This window comes from Pleurodeles waltl, chromosome 4_2 (genome assembly GCF_031143425.1).
Source record: "Pleurodeles waltl isolate 20211129_DDA chromosome 4_2, aPleWal1.hap1.20221129, whole genome shotgun sequence".
Classification (NCBI taxonomy): Eukaryota; Metazoa; Chordata; class Amphibia; order Caudata; family Salamandridae; genus Pleurodeles; species Pleurodeles waltl.
The window spans coordinates 86178300-86196344 of record NC_090443.1 but is presented as its reverse complement, the minus strand read 5'-3'; the positions used below and the strand labels follow the sequence as shown (position 1 = coordinate 86196344).

At 43.2% G+C, this 18045-nt stretch overlaps 1 protein-coding gene across 5 annotated transcripts in view; it reads left to right on the top strand.

Moving 5' to 3' along the window:
* The window catches only part of R3HDM2 (R3H domain containing 2), a 1111447-nt gene that overhangs the window by 227794 nt on the left and 865608 nt on the right, over positions 1-18045 (top strand). The window contains exon 1 of one of the 5 annotated variants that reach the window (XM_069230788.1): positions 12721-12820. The exons of the other annotated variants lie outside the window; for them this stretch is intronic. Within the exon in view, the coding sequence (XP_069086889.1) occupies positions 12733-12820 (88 nt within the window). The 5' untranslated portion in view covers positions 12721-12732. Of the gene's footprint in view, positions 1-12720; positions 12821-18045 lie in introns of those variants that run through there. 5 annotated transcript variants of the gene reach the window in all.

Below are 18045 nucleotides of genomic sequence, written 5' to 3'. Positions count from 1 at the left end.
TTTTGTAGCCTATGTTTAGACTGCAAACATATATGTAGTGTTAGTTACAAAGAAAACATCCATCAAAGTCACAGTCATCTAACGTAATACAATGTGTTGTTAGTAGGAATAACAATATCATTTCTACAGAAAATCCGTCCCTCAAGATGTGCATATCCACAAGAATAAAATAACTTGATCATTCCTCAAATTTAATTCTGTTTATTTATATCGATATCCGTTTCATGGGGATGAAGCTTAAATAGAATGAATAAACGTTTTAAGGTAGTAAACATCAATATGTTGTTTCCACCTCTCGGGGAACAATTGTGCTCCGACAACATGAAAGTAATTTGGGTGCCAAATTATTTAAAGTAACAAAAGTGCACCCACTTGTATGTCCCTGAATTGGTGCAGATTTGCAACTCAAATCAAAAGAAGCCTTGAAACCGTACTCGAAACAAACGTTTGGGATTTCCTTACTCTGCAATTTCTGCTTTGAACCTACTTCGAGCTGCTGTAGGTAGATTTCCAGCCTTGTTTGAATTAAAACTATGATACATAATTGGACAGAATATTAACGGATCTCTGATAGTGCGAACACCTCCATAATTTGTCACCTCGCTGCATAGCCCTGAAAGGAAAAGTGGTTATTTTGATATCATAAGTAAACTTCTGAAGCATGCCTTTTTTGGACAGTTGGATATTTTATAAATACCAAATCCCTGGCATGTGCTTATTTTCGGCTACCTTGCATTCAGTACAACCATGGAACAGCACCTTCGGCACAGCAGCTTCGCTAACACCTGCCCACCCACTTTACGCACTTCTGTATCTCAGTGCTCGAAGGTTCTGCTGAGCTGTGCTTCCCATGTTGCCTTTCTACCCAGAATGTCCTGCGTGCTTCTTTGCGCACTGGTAATCTACAGCCACACTCGATCCTTACCTTTCACCAGACCTGAATGCGGTAGTCCTGGTGCTGAATTTTATAGCTTTACTTCAAGCACCTATCATATACAAAGGGTCAGCACGCAAAAAGGTGCCATATTGTACCAATCACCAGACAGAGGGCATTAATAATGCATTTTCCAGTAGAGTTCATCTAGGTGAAACATTACAAGATGGCTCCCATAATCCAGGTGAGGGTTAAAGTAATCACAGTCTAGCGCAGTCAAATAAGAAATGCTTACATGGTTGTTCGGACATGTTTTAAATGATCAGTCTGATTGTAAACTATAAGTAAAGAAAGCAAATTGAAGTCATAAAGTAACAACTAAATACTGCTCCTAACAGTGAACCTCTCCCGCAACACTAACAGCAACATTAAATGTTCATAATGGCTAACTTAGCTACTGGTGAAAACCTCAAACCATAAAGTGGAAGATAGACAACATCTCTATCCTCATCTTCAAACTAATCAATTTGGAAAGCAAAGGTAAATAGACTTTCCAAAATGCAAACGACCAAAACCCTTAATGTGATCCTCTCTTTAGTTCTCTTGAAATCCACAGAGGAACAAACTCTGACTGACAAGAGTTAAAATATTTGAAACCCATTATGGTGTCAACTTTCAACAAGCTTAAAAGAATCCAGAACAAATTAGGCAACATCGATGTGAAAATTGGTAAATTCTACTAGAGATCTATAAACCTGTGGTGTCGTCATGTTCTTTGTAGATTTCACATGTGTCCATGAACTCTTGAAGGTGCAAAAAAAAGATAACCAGTGGAGGCAAGCCACTCTTTTTTTTTCTTTTTTTTTATACAGTGACAGTAGTGAGGAAGAAAAGTTTCTGGGCATGAAACCCACCCTCAAAGATTTGGTATGGTATATCCATGGATTTGTCAGAACTCATTACAGCACAAACACCTTTTGAAGAACTATGGGATTGCCTCACCCGCCCCCAAGCACTGGTACCTATACCAGTGTCAGCAACAATAACATAGCCTTCAATAGAGACCTTTCTGATTATGCAGACCAAACCACCATTGAATAACTCTATGCCTGTTTCCAATACACAAGCCTATGCCCTGTGATAATGTGACAGTTCCTGCCGAGGCAGTCACTTGCTGTCTGAAAATTCCATCTATTCTTACCTCACCTTCTGTGGCTACTCAGTTAACTCCTTTTGTGGAGCTCAGTTGATTGCATCCAATATATTATCAACCAAAAAACCCAATCACTCAGTTTCATAACTAAGTTTGACAGTACTACTTCATTATAGAACTATTTCTCTGATAGAGAATTCTGGTTGCAGATTCCTTACCTTAGAACTTCCCCAGGTGTCAGTCTGGATCCGTAGATTTTTCTTTGAGCAGTACCCCTGCTTGCCGTCAGGTGGCGTCGGTCAGCTCTGCGTCCTTCGTTGGTGTTGTGATTGCCAAATATGACATTGCAGGTCATATATAGGTGCCACCCCGGAACGCTGACATCAGTTCTTTTCTTTCTGCTCCAGCCTATGTGCAGATCAAGAGAGCTACCCCTACAGTCACTTTTTGACTGGATTTTTCAATTTTTCAGCTCTAGTCGAAGTTTTTGACTTTGTGGTGCATTGAAGATGTCATTGAAGACTGGCTTCAAGCCCTGTGACTCCTGTTACAGGATGATGTCTGTGGCAGATCTGCACCCCATATGTTTGTGGTGTTTGGAGTGCGACCGTGACCCGAAGTCGTGCTGCAAGTGCTGGGCCATGAACCCAAAGGCTTTGAGGGAGCGGTCCGCAAAGGTACTTGCGGCCCGGCACTCTGCTCCGCATCGCTCACGGTCGAGAGAAAGGTCCTGGGACTGCTCGCTAAGCCCTCACCATTTGTCGTCGTCCCATTCAAAATCTTCAGGGCACTCAGGTAGGCTTAAGAAGAAGTCAAAGAAGCACAAGCATTCTTCGACTTCACCCCGTCGGTCAGATGGCACGATGCGGGAGAAGGAGCATTGTCGCTCTAGGCCTCTGTCCTCTGAGCCGACTTCTGGGTCAGCTCCATGCCTCCACGAGTTTCCAGGTGCCGGAGCCACCCCTGCCCAATTGAAGGAATTTTACGAGGCCATGCATCTCATCTTTGGGTAGTCTGCCCCTGTCTGAGTGCCCGTGGGCCCTGCACGGTCGGCAGGGCCCCCCCCTCAGTTCTGCAGCTTTGGCCTCAGCTCTGGGGGACACCCAGGGATCTACATCCGAATCGGCGTAAGTCGTACCATTGTGATCTTCCCCGACGACTGTTCTGACATTGGAGCTCCTGATGCTGCCCAGGCCTGTGGTCGGCATCGATCACATAGTTATTGCCGACTGACACAAAGCTGGACTGGCGCAGCTTGACGCCGTGGCAGACTTTGGCAGGGATCTTGCTCCATAGGTCTGACCCTTATTCTTATGGGTGCAAGTATGGAGGGGTCGCTGGACCCTTTAGAATACCAGCTTGAATACCCTATGGACTGGGTTCAGGAACTGGGTAAAGCCAGCGGCCTGAACACCTCCACTGACGTTGGCATGCTTTCTACCTCGTCCATGGCCTGGTAGGAGGGAGAATCGTATTCCATAGTGGTGCGAAGAGCGTCTGAGGTCTTGGGCCTCGAGCTGTCTTCGGTGGCCGTCAGGACTAACCACCTGACTGAGGTGCTTCAGCCTTGGGGCTTCCACGTCTGAACCCCTTTGTGCACTTCGGTGAAGCCCTCACTGATGTCCTGCTGGAGACCTGGTCCAAACCCAGCACAGGGGCTCCTGTGAACAGGATAATAGGCTGCTGCCATAGGCCTGGGCCTAACGACCTGGTGTTCCTGACCCAGCACCTTATCCCTGAGAGCTTGGTTATCCAAGCCTCAACATCCCATGGTGTATTCCGTTTCTCACCCCTGGATACGGAATCCAAGAGGCTGGATCATCTTGGAATGAAGCTGTTTTCTTCCACCAGCCTGGGATTGCGGTCCATGAACACCCCATGCCTTTTGAGCCGCTATACTCATACTTTATGGGACATGGTTGCGCAAGTGCTGCCACAGGTCCTGGAGGAGTCCCGGGCCATTCTCTCCCGAGCTGTTGCTGAGGGGAGAGACACAGCTAAGTTCACAGTCCAATGTGGGCTGAATACGACCGACTCGCTCGACAGACCGGTTGTTTCGACGGTGGCCTTGAGGTGCCATGCCTGGTTGAGGACATCTGGCTTTTCAGGGGATATCCAATCCACTCTTATGGACATGCCCTTTGATGGCACCCGTCTCTTTGGAGACAAACCAGACTTGGGGCTCGAGCGCTTTACGGAGTCCAAGGCTATCGCCCAGTCCCTAGGCCTCATAGCTGCCCCTTGCCCCCCTCAGTCTGCTTTTCACCCCTTTCGTGGCTACAAAAGGGGAGCCCAGCCACATCTGTTTCCTGGCAGCCACTCTCCGCGTGGAAGTTACGGCTGTCTTGGCCAAGGGAGCCATGGAAAGGGTCCCTGTGCCATAAATAGCTTGTGGTTGTTATTCCTGCTATTTTCTGGTACCCAAAAAGGACAAGGGCCTCCACCCTAACCTAGACCTTTGGTGCCTCAATCTCTTCCTCAGGAAGGAGAAGTTCAAAATGCTCACTGTAGCTCAGGTTTTATCTGCTTTGGACCCAGGAGACTGGATGGTAGCGTTGGACTTGCAGAACTCTTATTTTCCCCTCCCCATTCTGCTGGGTCACCGACGTTACTTGTGGTTCACGGTGGGCCACAAGCACTTTCAGTTCACTGTGATCCTCTTTGACCTCCCCAGTGCCCCTCGGGTGTTCACCAAAGTGATGATGGTGGTCACAGCTCATCCTAAGCAGGTTAGGGGTTTCAGTCTTCCCCCTACCTCGATGACTGGCTGTTGAAGGCTGTCTCTCCCCAGGCTGTTGTCTCCCACCTACAGACTACGACGGACCTCCTGCATTTGTTGGGGTTCACTATAAACATGCCAAAGTCACACCTGGCTTCCCTCTCAGATGCTCCCTTTCATCTGAGCTGTTCTAGACGCAGTGCAGATTTGGGCCTATCCTCCCGAGAGACGAGTCCAAGATATTCAGGCTGATACCGATGTTTCAGCCTCTATCCTAGATTTCGGTGAGAATGACTGAGGCTACTGGGACTCATGGCCTCCTGCTGGTCATACATGCCAGATGGCATATGTTGGGTCTCCAGTGGTACCCAAAGTTCCAGTGGGCGCAGCATCAGAGGAATCTCTTCGACATGGTCCAGATGTCAGAGGGAACTGCGCAAGACTTATAGTGGTGGCTAACAAACCGCAATTGGGTTAGAGACAGATCCCTCTCCCTTCCCCAACCAGATCTGACAATAGTGACAGATGTCACTCCTGGGATGTGGAGGCCACATGCGAGAGACTGGGATAAGAGGCTTGTAGTCTCCGGTGGATTCCAGGCTGCACATCAGTCTTTTGGAGCTCCGGGTGATCAAACTGACAACTAAAGCATTCCTTCCCTCTCTCAAAGGGAAGGTGATGCAGGTTTTCACGGACAACACCACCACCATGTGGTACTGCAACAAGCAGGACAGGGTGGGGTCGTGGACTCTTTGTCAAGAGGCTGTCCGCCTCTGGAGATGGCTGGGACAGCACAGCATTTCTTTGGTGGTTCAACATCTGGCTGGCTCTCTAATCACCAAAGCGGACAAACTCTCTATCCATAGGTGGCACAAGGTCTCTTTCAGCAGGGGGAAGAGCCTTGGTTAGATCTGTTCACCTCCATAGAGAATGCGCAATGTCAGCAGTTTTGCATGTTGGAGTTTCCAAGGCTGCAATTGGTTGGCGACGCTTTTTATCTCGAGTGAAGTTCAAGTCTCCTGTACGCCTTTCCGCTCGTACCACTTCTGCCCAGAGTTCTCAGAAGATCAAGAACGACCAGGCCCAGGTAATCCTAGTGGCTTTGGATTGGGCACAAAAAATCTGGTATCCTGAGCTATTGAGCATGGCCATCGATCCTCCAATAAGACTGCTGCTTCAGGAGGATCTTCTGTCGCAGCAGCAGGGGAGGGTTCTCTACCCGAATCTGTCCAGTCTCCACCTTCTTGCATGGAGATTGAGCGGCGGCAGTTGACTGCTTTTGACCTTCCACCCAAAGTCTGTGATGTTATCTTGGTAGCCAGGTGTCCCTCCACCAAGAAGGGTATACGCCTCTTGATGAAACAAATTTGTGGCTTGATGTTCACTCCCTCCCTGCCCTTTTTTCTGAGGCTTTTTTGCTTGTTCTTTCTCTAGCCCAGCAGGGCTCTGCTCTGGGCACCATCAAGGGTTTTCTACCATCTCGTCTTTCGTGAGACTACCTGACCAATCCTCTTTGTTAAATCTTCTTTTATAGGTAGATTCCTGAAGGGTCTTAACCATATTTTTCCTACTACTCTGTTCATAATGCCCCAATGGGATTTGAACTTGAACTTTATTGATGTGTGCTCCCTTTGAGACACTTCATACCTGTCCACTTAGGCTTCTTATTCCAAAGACTGCATTCCTGGTCGCCGCCCCTTCTGCTTGCAGAGTGAGTGAGCTGCAAGCCCTTTCTTCGAAGCCACCTTTTACTTCCATCTTTCCTGACAAGGTGGTACTTCGTACCAGGGCTTACTTTTTTACATAAAGTGGTCATGCCTTTTCACGTAGGCCAATCCATCACCTTGCCTACTTCTTATGTGCCCCCATATCCTTCTAAGGAAGAGGAGAGACTCTACCGCCTAAACACAAAAAGAGCATTGGCGTTCTATCTTGAACGTACTAAAGAGCTCTGGGTAGATGACCAACTCTTTGTGGGTTATGTGGGTGCGAGGAAAGATCGGGCAGTGCAGAAGAGAACCATCTCTAGATGGGTTGTTCTCGTCTTTAAAATGTGCTATGCATATGCTAAGAAGGAACCCTGAGGGTTTTCATGTTCACTCCGCCAGAGCAACAGCTGCAACCACTCCGTTAGCACCCAGAGTTCCAGTCCTGGATATCTGCCAGTCAACAATGTGGGCTTCATTGCACAGTTCACCAAATACTACTGCCTGGACAGTCTGGTCTGAAGGGACGGGTACTTTGCCCGTTCCGTCCTGCAGGACTACCTAGTATGATCTTGGTTCACAGACCCTCCGGGGAAGGTATTGCTTGGATTTCTATTCTAAGGTAAGGAATCTGCAACTAGAAGTCTCTATTAGATGAACAAGTTACTTACCTTCGGTAACAGACTGTCTGGTAGAGACATATTCTAGTTGCAGATTCCTTACCGACCCAACATACCTCCCCACTCTGCGAACTGATTTCTAGGGATAGGGACTTCCCTTTCAGGGCCCTAGTTCTGGCGCACTAGAGTCCGTGTTCTTCATGACTCCACATTTCTGGCTTGGAAAGATGTGAATTGAAACTGACAACAGGACGCCGGAGTGACACCTGTATATGACCTGCAGTGTCCCATCCATGACGCCAACGACGAATGCCACCTGACAGCGCGCAAGGGCACTGCTCGAAGAAAAATCTCTGGATCCAGGCTGCTGCCTGAGGGAAAAATCTAAGGTAAGCAATCTGCAATTAGAATAGGTCTCTACCAGATAATTAGTTACCAAAGGTAAGTAACTTGTTCGTCAATAATACTGGTCAAACACTGACTAGACCTTTCAAGCCTTCCATTTCAAACATCAAATCTAAACCAGTATAATGACTCAAGGCGGCTTATGGAATGTCAAATGGATCAATAACCAAATAGAAAAAATATATATTAACACACTTGTGACAATTTAACACCTATATTGCTTTAATACAAGAAACCCACTTGAATGAAACAATCTCTCAAACTCTGTTGTAAATGTGTAGGCTAAATTGCCTTCTGTCAGTCTGAAACGACAAAAAATGGTGTAAGAAAACTATTTAATTAAAGCTTCATCTGTACTGTAAACTTGAATACATCAGTCAAAATAGGAACTTTGTTGAAAGTCACTTTTGCCATTCACAGCCCTGTAAATGTGAGTTACCACTTCAAGGAAGAAACTACTACTGCAACAACACAACCTTGTTGTAGGAGTTGAGTTCAACATGTATATGGACACATCTGTGCAAGCAAATCCGCTATGAGTTTTATACCAAACAAGTTTCAAAAAGCCTTCAGGAAATGATCAGCAACAAGAAACAACACATTGTTGTCTGGAGACTTGCCCATCCATTAATATGGGAAAACACTTTTTACTTCATTCCACACAGAACACTACTTTTTCACTTCCAAAATGTATTAAATGTACTCACATCTTCAGACAGTGGCACTACCTCCCTTTCCAACCACAACTCTCAGCAACTATACATCCCAGAATATCTTCTCCAGATGGGATCTTAATACTGCTTCACTGAACAGTCCAAAGATGTTACATCTTAGATCTAATACCACACATTTCTTCATAATTGACACTGCAAGAATCTCATCAGAAATCGTGTGGGGTGCATACAAAGCTGTCCTAAGAGGAGAAACCAGGAGGCTAAGGGAAAAAAGGACAACCAAGAGACTCTAAACCTACATACATCAGGAAACTCAAAAATCAATTTATTCAAGGCAACTTGCAGCTAATATATAAAAAAAACTGTTAAAATGAAGAGTAGAATTTAATAATTGCTGAACTACAGCAGTTAAATCTACATTCCTAAACATCAAATACAACTATCACACAGGCAGCAAATCAGGAGGGAAATCATTTGCCAGCTGTCTCAAAGCAATGGGAAGAAAGAACCAGGGTTATATCCGTTATAGACACTGTGCGAAGTGTAAAATTCAGAGAGATATCCAAATGTGTCAGTTGCATCAATTAAAAAAAAAAAACACCCCGACCGAATGGTGTTCAGCTTGAATCTTACCAAAACATTCCAAGATACCATGGTTCCCAGACCTCCTGTCTTGTTCAATCATTTAATCCACTTAGAAAGTCCAAGTGGCTCCTTTACTGATGACACATCAGCTTTTCAAAAACTGTTGCCTGATCTCACTGTTCAACTAATACTGTTGCCCCCAAATTAGAACTACTGATGCCATCACTTATCCACCCTCATCAATCTGGTTTCTTAAAAAGCAGATTCTGAGCATCCAACATGCTACTCGTAACTAATATAATTTTAGTCACAGAGTCTGTCAGTGACAACATCTGGTGTGGTATTGCTCTAAAGGCAGAGAAAGGCCATGGCAGAGTAGAATAGAATAGTCATTTTGTTTTAAAGCTCTTGAGTGGCACGTTCTCTTCCCCCCAAAATACATTAATTTTATAAAGTTACTCTCAGTAAACCCCTGTGCTGCCGTCCTGGTCAGATGGGCTCCTATGAACGAAATTCAATCTACAAAGATGAGTCCGAGAAGGATGCCTATTATTCCCTTCCCAAAATGTTATAGCTTTGGGATGTCTTCAGGTGATCAGAAATACCCAAATGATCAAGAGCATAGAAATTCAGTCTTACCAACACAGAGTCTCAGCATATGCCGATTAACCTACTTAAACCAATAAACAACCCTCTCAGATTTTTACCTGACTTTGTAGAGTATATCAAGGTCTATACCACCTTGTCTGCATATCAACTGATGAAACACAAAACAAAATACTGTTTTTGACCAACTTCTGCTTCCAAGGTCTATTCCACAACTGCCAAATCAGTGATCCAGTTTAAAAATACAGTACATCTATTAATTCCTTCGTTTGGCAAATTGCCACATGAATTGATCCAAACTGTAAGATATTCTTAAGCTTTCAAAGACAAAGCCTTTCTACCCATTCTCTTCTGAGACATTAATCACAATTTACAATGTTTTTATAGAATGCAAACCATACCAGAATTGCAACCACAAACCTAAACTTCCAAAAACAAATAGTCAATTTTGCAGACTGTAATATTTATCAAGACACCTTCAGAATAGGTCACACATGCTTCTATCTTTCTCTTACCATCTAATTGGAAACGGTTCCATGTGTTAAGCTGGAATGTTAACCTGTGCGCCTGCCTTTCTTTACGAATCTGTTACCACTATTCGCAGATGAAATGTTAATTTCTATATATCTGCAACCAGTACTATATTATACAAGCACACTTCAATTCTGAGTTTGAAACCAAATGGATGGACGCGTCAGTAAAACAACATTGTAAACATGACCCCCTAGAAAACTTTGTACCGAAAAATTATATCTTCATATCAGTCGATTTTTTTGATAGTAAAAACGTTATCAGCGTCCCTGTTCTCAAAGCCAAATAGTCTTGAAGTAGTTAAAAAAAAAAAGCACTTCAGATCAGTCCCACAGAAGACCCTCAGCTCAAAAACATTTAGCAGAAAATCCATCTCAGTTCTCGTTGATCACCATCCTCCAGGTAACCAGGTATGAACATTCATCATCTATTTAAAAAAAAAAAAAAAAAATCCTAAAATCAAACACAAACCATATAATTTAACACAGCTTGAAAAGTGGGCTGTTTTGTTAAATATCAATAAATACATAGGAAACAAATATTGCAAACAGTGCATTATTGTGCCAATTCAGCATTTATCACACAAACTTATTTATGCTACGCCGAGCCTTTTGTTCACCTGTCGAAGTTTGGAAAGCAGGTTTCCTCATTAGGAACATATGGTATCCATGTTGTTAGAAATGGGGTCTCTAGTTGGCAGTGGTTTGCACCCTGTCCCAGTAGGGACCCTCACTCCTCTCAGGGTAAGGGAATCACACAGGTAAGATAACCCTTTCTCACACCTTTGGTAGCTTGGGTTAAGAAGTCAGGCTTGTCTCTGAGGCAATGTGTAAAGTATTTGCACGCACGCGCGCGCGCACACACACACGCACACACACACACACACACACACACCCGTGAAAACACCACAAAAGTACTCCACACCGGTTTAGAACAATAGCCAATATTTATCTGAGTAAAACAAGACCAAAACAACAAAAATCCAACATACACAAGTTAAGAGATTAATTTTCAAAGATTAATTCTTATATCATGCTTAGAAACACAATAGCTCCAACTAGAGCTAATACTACATATTGACTGATTTTAAACCTGAATGAATCACAGGTGAACCCACAAACCAAGTCACTGCAGCAGTTTCCTTAACGTGTTAAACATGAAGCACATGAGCATCCCATCGCCTCACAATGAGCATAGAAACCGTCTGATGCTCACACCAGAGGGGATTCACTTTTGGAGCCTCCACATCAGACTGCTGGGGAAGAGCCTTCAACAGGAGTCTGGGGCTTTAATTTTGTGAATGACTATTGGTATGAATTGCATGCTCATTTCATCACTGTAGCCAGTGAAAGTAAAAGGAGCCATTGGGCTAATCCTTCATAAACCCGCTTGTTCTATAAAAAGTAATCAACTTGCCTCCATTTAATGCCATTCAAAAAGTTGACTGCGTTCTCACTGTATTGGAGATTTGATAAAAGCTTCTCTGATTAGATAAGTGCTCATGAGATATATATAATTTTATGTACATGATTGTAGCAAGTCTCTAATTTCTCATTCCTGCAAATTCCTGCAACGCTAGTTCCTGGGTTGAAATCTACAGAGAGTCTGTGTCCACCTATTAGCTCACTTGTTTAAGGGTATCAATCAGCTGCTTTCTATTCTTACCACACACTGGGAACGGCTGGAATTTTACTCATTGTAAGGGCAGAACTGAAAGTTTTTCCGGGGAGGGTTAAAAAGTGGTGGTGACTGGAAAGTGAATTTTTGGTGGTCGATTAGATCTTTGTATGAGCAAATATATATGAAACTTGTAAATATGCACCAATAAAATAACGTATATGCTAATGCCACCTTTTTTTAAACTTTCTTTAAGATTTAGGTTCTAATTTATTTCCATGTTGCCCTTAATGGTTTTACTTACCCCGTTATTAATCTTAAAAGAATGGCATGCTTCAAAAATATTTTACTAAATTATGTCCCAGTGAACTGGTGTTCAAATTTGCAAAATAGTTCAGCAAAATCGTTTATTTTTCAAGTTAATTTTTTGTGCAACTTTGATTTTTAAACAAAAAAATCACCTATTTTGCTTTAACTTGCGTATGTATTTGCGTTTAACCAGAGAGCGATCTGGGAGCAATGTAAAGTACCATCAGATTATTGCATTTTGCATACATTTACATGTTTTTATATTGGCCTCACTGTTCGTAACCAAGCGGAGCTCACATTTCCTTAGCTCAACCTGATAATAAAGGGCTTTGCATCAGTGGATCCCTATACACAAGGTTGAACAATTTACAAACATCTTGCCTTGGTTGGGCAGTCAGTCCTCTTTCACAGACCCACGTTGTTTTGTTGCAAACTGAAAGCCAATGGGTCTGCAGTGCCTATGTGTCCATCGGAAAAATAAACTTGAAACTGGTTGTCCATGAGCCCAAACTAAATGTCCCGTGCGTGGGAGATCGGAATCCTACACGCCTGCGGCAGCTGGTGTTCAGAGCATAGTGTGTATTGTGCCTGCTTCCAGTGAAATACTTAATGTTTGCCAAAACACACGATGTACTGTGACTTCTTCCCGTTAAATATGATGCTAAATATTTGCCATTCTCTTTCCAGTTATTTGTGGAAATGGCTATGTAATTACGCGGAAGGGTCCTTTGCTTGGCTGTGGGAGGGAGGGAGGGACTGCTGCAGGTAAGTGCTCGGAGGCGTCGTGCAGGCGCTCACAGACTCTGCCCCTCTGCTTGCAGTCGAGGGCTTCGTGCGTCACAGGGAATCCCTCCTCTGGGCAGCCCCCAGTGATGTCAGTGCTGGCGATGAGGCGGCTGCTGAGGAAGCTGCCTGGGGACGCAGTGTCGACTGATGCTGGGGGAGGAAGCGCTGTTCGGAAGGTGGTTTACCTCCACCGTGGCTGGTGGTGGCATCCTTGGACCAGTTATCTTTGGTTATAGTAAGGCAATCCAAATGTCAGCGGTGGGAAGAGGTGTTGGAACATCGTGCACGTGCCAGCTCGGGGTGGATGCACAGCTGGTGTCTGCCTGACGTTGCGTGTTAGTTTCTGTTTGTTGTCCTTAAGGTGCAGCTCATGAATTGGGAGCGCCAGTGGTATTGTATTGCAGCATTTATATAGCGCTTACTTGCAGCTTCTTCTCGTCCGCCTACTGCATTGCTGGCAGTTCAAAAGCAGCTACAGCTGGTCCCTCTAATCAGTGACTTTCAGATGTCGTTCATGTGAAAGGCGTTTCTGAAATGGGTACTCGGTTGTGCTCATTCGTTTTAGGTTATGACATGTTCATTAACGCAGTAAGAGGCGCCCATCGAATTATACGCTGCGAGACGCCAGTCTTCGCTGCATCACTCTGCTCGCAGGAAGCAGCAATTCCATGTAAATAAACCTAGTTCGGGGGTAGAGCGGCTGTTGCACCAGTTAACTGTTTTGGGTTGAGTTTAATTCACTCTACTGCGTTCCTGTTTTAAAGGGAGCGGGCACTTAACCTTAAAGATCCGCAATTAATTAGAGGGGGTCTCGTTTGCTAATTGTTGGGCTGAAGGAGTGCGAATAAGAACCAGATGTACATAGCCTCAACCATTGGGCTTTGTAAATGCAAAGTGTCCTTTGCAGTACCAAGTGCTTTGCTCTGGTTTGTTTTTTTATTCTTTGGTGTCCTACAAGCAATAACAAAAACATTCTCATGACGTTTCTCAGCTTTTATTTTAGTTCTTAAATGTCATTTCCGAATTTAATGATATGTTATTATTTGTGTTTACTTCAAAACTAGTGGAGGATACCTGTTGTAAAAAAATGTGTTACGGCTAATTAATTTCGTTAAAGCTTACAGAAATTAAGTGCAGTACTTTACTTGGTTGTTACCTGGAAAATCCGCTTGTAGTTAATGAACTGTGTGATAAACGGAATTCGTACCTTAACACGCGATATTTGTCTCGAACCACTGTCCTATCTAGCTGTTAATCTTCTGTAACAAGCACAAGAAATGTTTGTCGTTAAAATAACGCGATACTTCTCTGTTGCCTTTCATAGAGAGATTTTGCCCGAAAATCGAGGTAGAGGCAGAAACTGCTCACCAGAGCAACTGCAAGATCGGAGGTTCCTGATGAACACTTAACACAATCTTACCTCGCGATTCAGTTCTCATTATGTCGGCATGCTTGTTAAAGGTCTGATTATATACATTAGTTTTTAACAGGGCCAATGGAATTATGCGGCCGAGGCCAGCCAAATTATGCGACAGCGGTAAGAAAGGCAAATTATGCGGCGCATTTTGTGATAGTATTACTTCGATTTTTGCAATTTTTACACTTGTTAACACCTCCTGGACATTGGTTGCACCTCATTTTAACATCCACTTGTAGCAATAAGCAACCAATGAACCTTTTCAAGCAGACTTCTACTGCACAGCAACGCATGTTGGTGCATTTTTAGTAACTTGTGAACAGTTTGAGCTAGAAACAAAATGTTTGTTTATTAAATCTTGGAGAGGAAGTATAATACACACCATCTATAAAAGTGGAAATCCCACTCTTCCATCAAATTATAGGCTGATAGACCTCACTGATGTAGAGGCCAAGCTATACGGCTCATGTTTGCTGCAGCATCTCCAAGCCTGGGGAAACGAAAATAAGCTACTCCTGAGGTTTCAAACAGGCTTCAGGGCAGGCATGGGAACGTCATCAAATCTAATTGCACTCTCCCTTATAGTGGAATAAGCCAGGTACAAGAGTTGGGCCTTTATGCATGTTTTATTGACCTTAATTCAGCCTTTGACCAGGTTCCAAGGGAAAGATTGTGGGCTAAGCTGGCTAAATGGGGCATCCCCAACAACCTACTGGGGGCCATTACAGATCTCTACACTGATACCTGGGTCCAGATTAAAATCGGATATGGTTCAAGATTAACAAATAGGATACCTACAAAATGTGGCTTAAAGCAAGGTTGTGTCCTGGCACCAGTTCTTTTTAATCTATACCTGGCAGACCTTGCTGGCATGTTAGCACAAGTGAATAGTCTCCCCGACACTGGGCTCAGAGAAAATTGGGTGCTTACAATATGCAGACGACATCGTCCTGCTGAGCCATACTCCCCAAGAACTGCAACGAATCCTATCAGCACTCAACATCTTCATGGCCGAGCAAGGCCTGGAAATTAATCTGGATAAAACTAAACTAATAAGGTTCCTAGGGGCAAATTATAAACAATTCAATTGGTACCTGGGAGATATAAAAGTGGAGATGGTGCAGTCGTACAAATATCTAGGTGTTCACCTCGAACCAGGCCTGAAATGGAAACGCCAATTATAGTCGATCAAGGCAAAGGCCAATTCATTAACTTATAGCTTTAACCTGCTTAAAAAGAAGTTGGACTGCTCAAACTGGTCCCATTTATTAAAAATTATGTTTGCTTATCTGCTTCCAGCCATCTCCTACGGGTCTGAAATAATGAAAGGCTGTGAGATCATGGCTCTGAATACCAGTCAGGTTAAAACATACAAGGCCGTTTTTAACATCCCGAAAAGTGCCTCCCCGGCGCAGGTCACACTGGAGGTGGGCCTAAAAAAACAAAGTTTCCGGCAACAGGGCCAACCTCCATTTAACACCCCATTCTTCTTCCGTTGTTAAATCCATCTACGTGTTTCCATTACAGCAATTTTTTTTTCTTTAGCTGTCCCACTTGTGCCATTTTCTTCCCTCTTTTGCAATATTCCACCAAATGCATTAGGGCTGCCGTGATGCTTGTTTAAGTATTTCCATTTGGTTTATCTTAAAGCAACCTATGTAGTTCACACTACGGATGAGGCTCATTAGCGAAGGTACTCGTAGGACCTTTCCATATTTCTTGTGTTCATTTGCAATGGTAATACGGGATGGATACATGGTGTATGGAGTCACTAAGTTCGAGATTTGGAAAGCCATGGTGGATGTTTGCAAGTGAGACCTAATGGGCCCCATCACATACATGTTACTCTCTCCAAGCAATGGAAGGGCACAGCCCTTAAGGTAGAAGCAGGGTAGTGAGGAGAGCAAAAGGCATATCATTTTGACATTATTAACTGGTTTCATGGAATTTTGCATTGCCTTATCCTGTACAAAACCCCCAGCCAGTACATAAAGTATCCACGGAACAGGACAATATCTGCTGAGGAATGTTTGCACATTAGCCTAAGCCATTCAACTATGGGAATATGTATCCCAAAAAAGCTAAACCCACAGTAATACACTCATTTGGGGCGTTCAAGAACTTTTTAGTGGCAGTGCTCAGAAATAACTTTGAAAACGAGCATTGACAAAGGCGCTAGGATTTTTTTTGTACTGTGCATATACCTTTAGGCACATAATATATGGTACACATAGAACACGCTAAAAGAACAACTTGGCTATAGACATCCATTTTCACAATGAATAACAGATGTAGACACATAACCACTCATACACATAGACCAAGCTAAAATAGAGGCAGCATACCCCAGATACCGCTCGGAATCTGGCATAGAGTGACATGCACCGTGGTGGCACAAAGTGATGGACACAGTGATAGACAGCCGGGGGCAGATGTTTCTAGTTGTTGTTACTTTTATAGCACACTTCTACTGCTAGTGCGTCCCATATCACATATCGCTACTTTGCTTGGTTGGTTGCAAGCCGGAGCACAAAATAACTAGTTGGAAGAGTGCATGGTTGAAGGTTGATTCTGGTAGGTAGTTTGATGACCCCTAGGAGACCCATGCACATGAAAGCAGACATGCCTCAACACAAGTACACCTGTGCATAACAGATATGCCCTTAAGTAAAAATATGGTGGTGTTGCATGAACTGATGTACCTGATGAACTTTCATAAGCTTTCAAATGAAGCCAGTATATAGAAGGCTTTTAGTAGGTGTTGACTGGTTATGAGTGAAAGGATCTGTTGTTAGAAGTGGATGGATCTGATTTTGAGTTGGATTGTGTTAGATCGCTGATGTGCTATGCGTCTTGTGGGGAGTGTTGTGTGATGCACACTTCGGGACTATTTAGTGTTGTTAGTGTTGGATAAGCTACTCTGGACTGATATTTTGGAAGAAAAATTACATCTTCAGTTTTTTATTCTTACATGATTTGTTTATAGATAAGTAAGCAATTTGTCAGTTCTGAGCATGTTTTTGAACAGTCTCTTAAGTGCACACATGCCTATACAGAAGATATACAAGGCTACATATGCAGATTGCTACTACTCAAATACAGGCACACATGCATTGTACAAGAAACTCCCTTTAGCCAATCGAGGGTTTTTGGCCAGCAGTGTTTAGAATGTTGGCATATGAAAAAACAAATTGTCAAGTCCCAAAAAGCAAGTTTTTGTAGACTACAAATTCAGAATTGACTTACGGTATCATGCGTGAGATCACTAACAGTTATGCACGTAGACAAATAGATAAAGAATACAAAAATATACATCCCCTGTTTATTGTTTTGAATAATTTACTTGATTAGACTGGCTGCTTTAAACTCTTACCTTTTCTTCAGAATCCTGCACTCTCACCCGAAATACTTTATTTATTTTAATATTTATCCCAGAAATTGCTTTAGCTGTCTCTCTACCAGCATCCTTACAAAAACATTGACATTGTATTTACAGAGTGCTTAATACCCCTGATGAGGCGTTGAAATGCTTTACTATGAGTAACCTGTTATCAAGGAGCCCAAAGTTAGCAGCCAATCACTATTATTGGCATAAGTCTTGTGCTCTTAAACCATTCCATGCATATACTCTGCTTCTTTGTGGTGCAGTAGTGACTTAAATGTGACCCTTCGAGCAGGCTGTGAGAGAAACAAATTGTTGCTGAAGTTAATGCATTTGTTTGGTTGCAGGGATATGGTTTCAAAGAAAGAGAGATTAGAAGAGGCATGCAAGTAAGATTACTTTATGTAAACAAGAAGCATGTAGAAGGAAAGGTGAGGAGAGTTCAAAATACATAAGGGTTGGAAACATTGAAACTAAGTGAAGGTACATTTTTCATTCAGGGTTTTAGGAGTATAACATATGGAAATTTTTCGTGATAGCATACACTCTGGAAATACACTTGCAGAAAATAATAATTTTAAATTGCTCTGTAAAGGAATGTGGCTTTTATCAGTCTTTCTGTAATACTTCCCATAACCAGCAAATACTTGGCTCACTGAAA